Source organism: Cynocephalus volans, chromosome X (assembly GCF_027409185.1).
Source record: "Cynocephalus volans isolate mCynVol1 chromosome X, mCynVol1.pri, whole genome shotgun sequence".
Taxonomy (NCBI): Eukaryota; Metazoa; Chordata; class Mammalia; order Dermoptera; family Cynocephalidae; genus Cynocephalus; species Cynocephalus volans.
Window position 1 is genome coordinate 109,959,854 of NC_084478.1, and position 4,691 is coordinate 109,964,544.

Consider the following 4,691-nt stretch of genomic DNA (forward strand, 5'->3'; position numbering starts at 1 on the left):
GAAAAAATGCCCAACATCACTTGTCATCAGGGAAATGCAAACTAAAACCACATCTGTTATTCCACCAAGAAAAAAACACATACAAATTTTGTTTTGGTTATTTTAACATGTTTTACTTTCTAAGTTGGAAATGCAGTATGTTGTCATTACACAATGGAAGCAATAAAAACGTTATTAACTATTTTTATTAATTATTATTTTTTACATTCTTTTCTCTAAGTCTTTGTAATACAGTATGTTATTCCAACATGTAACCAACAAGAACAAAATTTATTTAATTTTAATTATTTTTTTAACTGAGTCTGAAAAGCAGTATGTTATCATTTTAACATGGAAACAGTATAAACACATTAACTACTTTGCAACTTGTTTCTTACTAAGTCTTTAAATTGTGGTCTGATTTCATTTCAACAGGGAACGCTGTACATTAATTTTTAATTAGTAACTTTTCATTCATTTTTGTTACTGACTCATTGACATTCAGTCTGTTGGCATTTCAGCATGTAAACGATTAGAAAAAGTTATTAATTACTATTACATTTTTTTCTTACTAAGTCGTTGAAATGCAATGTTTTACCATTTTAATGTGTCATCATACAAACAGATATTTAATTAGTTATTTTAACATTCTATTCTCTTACTAAGTCTTTGAAGTGCAGTGCTTTCACTTCAACGGGTAAACGATATGCACAAATTATTGCTGTAAGAGCAGAGGGAGCAAATGCATATGGAACGATGGGTACCATGAAGGGAACATACATGGTACATTGAGAGAGAGCTACAACATGGTAAAGTAAGGGAAGCAAAGGAAGCGAGGGAAGTACAATAAGTAAAGGGAAGTAAGAGAAAACCTCTCCGAGGAGGTAACATTAAAGCCATGACCTGAGTGTTGAGGAGCTATCCAACAGCATAAAGAGGCCAGCGTGGATTGAACAGAGTGTGTGAAAAAAAAAAAAAACCTGGGGTACAGGGGGTTTAAATAACTTTCCCAAACGCCCTAAGAAAGAGTAGGGGAACAGACAAATCATAGGAACAGCTGTATTCTGAGTGGCTGGAAGTAGGGGCTTTGTCTTATTTGCCTTTTTATTCTTAGCACCTGGAACAGTACTGAACTAATAAGAGATCCTTGGTGAATGGGTGTGATATAAGGAACGACTGAGCCACAGGTTTCTAAGACCTAAGAAAGGAGGTAGCAACGGACTGATAAAGACACCAGTAGGTAGTGGACATAGGTTTGGTTTGTTTGTTTTGGTTTGGTTTTTTTCCTTTTCGATGCAAATAGTTTCTCATAAGCAGCCTACGGCCGTCATAAATATGAGAAGTTTAAAGGACCTTGGAGGGTAAAATTATTGGCTTCAATAACCACCAACTATTCCAAAATATCATCAAGAAAAGGTTTCAACTCTTTTGACTTGTGTCAAGTACCCGTAAGTGAACCAATTAGTCTGGACAGGGAAATGGTATACCATGACTAGGTCAGCCAAGGTCACATACCCAACACTGTGGTCAGGAGTAAGGAGGAGGATTTGGAGGACAATGGGTAAGAGACCCATAGGACCTCTCAAAGCCCTCTGTTTTCTTTAGAGTTCTTTATTTTTATAGAGGTCAGTTACACATGGAATCTTCCTAACGCGAGGTTCCTGGAACTATAAAATTTTACATATGTGTCTCTAAAACTTGGGCATCAGGTGAGAACACTACGTGCTTTAATGGCCACACGTCAGTGTTAAATCAAGTCCTTGTACCATGAAAATCACTCAGGAGAACTGGTCCAGCGCATGTCATTCCGCTTTACCACCTGCAGCATCGCCTTCAATTGGGCCTGCACTTCAGAAAGCTTCTGTCGGTTCAAACTGCGAGGATTATGCAATTGTTCATAGCAATGGACAGGGACAGGATAAATTACACGCTTCAGCTCCGTCAGGTTTGTTAAGTGCCGCAGAAGACTGGTGAGCACACGCATTGTAATGGGGTTGGAGGCGAAGCTAAAGACACAGAGGTGGGAACAGCGGTTCAGGGCCGGAATGACAGCAGTGAGAGTAGAATCAGTTATCAGGCAACTAGTTATCTGTAGATACTCCAGGGTGCCTGAGACACTTGCCAGCAGAGTCTGGAAGGACTCAGAAAGTTCCCGGGATATCTCGACGTTGCTGAGACTCAGCAATCTTAGATGGGTGGCTGCAGGGCTCTGGGACAGGACAGTGATGCCTCTGTTAGAAAGTCCACAGAAAGAGAGATACAATGCATCCAACTGAGGTGGCAGGTATCTGTAGACAGAAAAAAGAAAGTTATTTCTGCACAATGAGGATTGGACCAGGACAAGGAGTCCTGAGTTAGAGGTATCTATGGCTCTAGAATAAACTAATTTGCACATATGTTGCAACAGCAGTTAACAATGTGGGCTTTGGAATCAGACTCTAAGAAAATTACTTTTCCACTCTCAGATACAGTTTCTTAAATCTTTAAAACATGCACAATAGCAACTATTATGTAGAGTTGTGGGAAAGATTAAGTGGAAAAAAATTTAATGCACTTAGTACTTACAATGAAATCAGTGGTGGATTTAGTTTACTTATTTGGTGGGGAGGGAACTGGGAAAGCAGTCAACTAAGGATTCCCTTTGACCAAAACCCAAATGACAAGCACTCTACTCAGGGCCTAACGCTTGGGTAAAATACAGGAGCAAAATGATCTGGCAGTATTAACTGTTCTAGCCAGACCATGATGAGGTGCATCAGTGCCACAGCATAAAACATTTCTCCATCTGAACGTCTCCCCTTCCTCCCTAAAAGGCTGTAAACTCCAAGGGGAGAAGGACTGGGTCTTTTTCACCAATGTATCTACAGACTTATCATGGTGTCTGCACATGGTCGACTGACTGACTGAATGAATGAATGATCACAGCTTACTTTTCTAGTTTCTCTAGCCTGGCCAGTTTCATACACCCAGCAGTGCCCATATTGAGGTGGAAGGAGGAATGGGTTACAAGGAGATTAGGAATATCCAAGAATGGTTGCTCTCCTGTCTTAACAACGGGGTGGTTCAGGGAACCCAGGTCTTTCCCCAGCTCCTCACCTGAGCAGTTCCTGAAGCGGATGCGTGCGGCAGGAATGCAAACGGATCTGCTGAAGGGTGTTCATCTGCCCAAGATGGGTGAGAAAAGTCCCAAAGCTTCTCCTCACACAAGATGTAAAACGGATGTGAGACATACTAAGGCTGTGGAGGTGGGTCATCTGAGCCAAAAGGGTGGTGACTTGACTCAGATAAATGTCATCCACTTTCAGGTGACCAATGCATCCCATATCCAGAAGCTGCAGGATGTGTTCGTGGGCAAGCCTTCCATCAAATTGCAAAACTCTGCAGCAGAGGTGCAAGGACCCAAAGCTCTGCTCTACTTTATTTCGAAGTAAAGAAAGAAATCGCCCTGTTCTCCAGGTACCGTCTAGGGAAATGTTCACTAATAATTCCACAGGTTCCCTGGATGACTGAGGCTCAGACTCTGAATTTACAGTTCCGGGGCACCTAACTCTTTGTGGGGCTTCTTCTGTTTTCACGATAGAGTGCTGAGAGTGAACACATGAACGAAAACAGAAAGGGAATGTGGTCCTGATCTCAGAGCATGTGGTCCTGCAGCCTGGATTCTGACTTAAATCTAGAATCCTCAGTTTTGGCGCCCTGTAAGTAGAGGAGAAGACAGAATATCTGAGAGGTAGCTGATTTTAATACAACCCAGCAGGATCAATGATGGGAAGCTGAAACAAAATCCCTTTATCCCTGGTCTTCAGTCCATACACCATTTACCAACAAAGCCTTTTCCATAAAAATTTAGCGCCTTTCTTTCTTTTCCCCATCTTTTCTTCTCTTCTGATGATCCCAGTCTCAATGCCCATGTCCTTTTTCCATGTAATCATACCCAGGAGGCAAATCTATTAATAGTATCCTCAATCCCTTCTGTTCCATAATCAACTCTGTAAGACATTAGAGTCCTTAAGGTGACCCCAAATGTTCCACCAACAGCCTCACAGAGATCCTCAGCATTCACCATTAACTACCTTTGAAAGACTGTTAGGCCGTCTCCTACGCCCGTCCCATACCCTCCTGCTGACTCACTATGTCTCTATTATACATAGTCTTACCAAGAAGAAGAGTTCTGGGCAGGAAGGATCTGTAGACCGTCAATCATAGCTTCGAAATTGTCATATTGTGACTCCCGTACTCTCAATGTCCCGACGTGGAGACAGGGATAGGGCCAAATCCTCACCATTTCCCTCAGTACCTTCTTATGACCACCCAAGAAGGCGGCAGTGAAAAACGGAGCGAACATGACTCTTGGGAGCTCTTCAAGGGCATGGATAGCTACACGTTCATTACTCAGCAGACTTCGTACAGCAAGGTCTAGTAGTGTGGCTGGGGCGTTTTTGTCCATCTTTATGAACCTGCTTCAGAGTGAAGAATATTTACAAATCCTGAGAAGACATCCACAGTCCCTTATCTGCCACCAAGCTTAGCAGTGGAGAAAATATTTATTGAATAAATACTTGGGTATTTCAGACAGTTCATGAAAAGATCCGTATTATCTTTTAATTCTGTTTTTCCATGAACTTTTTGAAGTACCCTTGTAGATGGTGAATCAGGCAGCCACCTCAGGAGACCTCCACTGTAGACATAGAATAGGAATAGACTCGAGTGTG

General features: G+C 41.8%; 1 protein-coding gene across 1 annotated transcript; it reads right to left on the minus strand.

Moving 5' to 3' along the window:
• Window positions 1–1,753: 1,753 nt before the first annotated feature.
• LOC134368168 (melanoma antigen preferentially expressed in tumors-like) lies at window positions 1,754–4,426 on the minus strand. Its single transcript, XM_063084713.1, has 3 exons — window positions 4,137–4,426; window positions 3,076–3,675; window positions 1,754–2,267 (listed from the first exon to the last, which is right to left on the minus strand). The coding sequence occupies exons 1-3, from the start codon at window positions 4,424–4,426 to the stop codon at window positions 1,754–1,756; spliced, it is 1,404 nt and encodes a 467-aa protein (XP_062940783.1).
• Between the last annotated feature and the right edge of the window lie 265 nt (window positions 4,427–4,691).

Bases quoted from the DNA above. Each gene is read 5' to 3' on its own strand.
- LOC134368168 (XM_063084713.1), bottom strand. From the start codon at position 4,426: ATGGACAAAAACGCCCCAGCCACACTACTAGACCTTGCTGTACGAAGT. The intron at 3,676-4,136 runs GTAAGACTATGT...CTCTACTTACAG, and splicing joins GCCCAGAACTCTTCTTCTTG to GGCGCCAAAACTGAGGATTC. The intron at 2,268-3,075 runs GTGAGGAGCTGG...TTCTGTCTACAG, and splicing joins CCGCTTCAGGAACTGCTCAG to ATACCTGCCACCTCAGTTGG.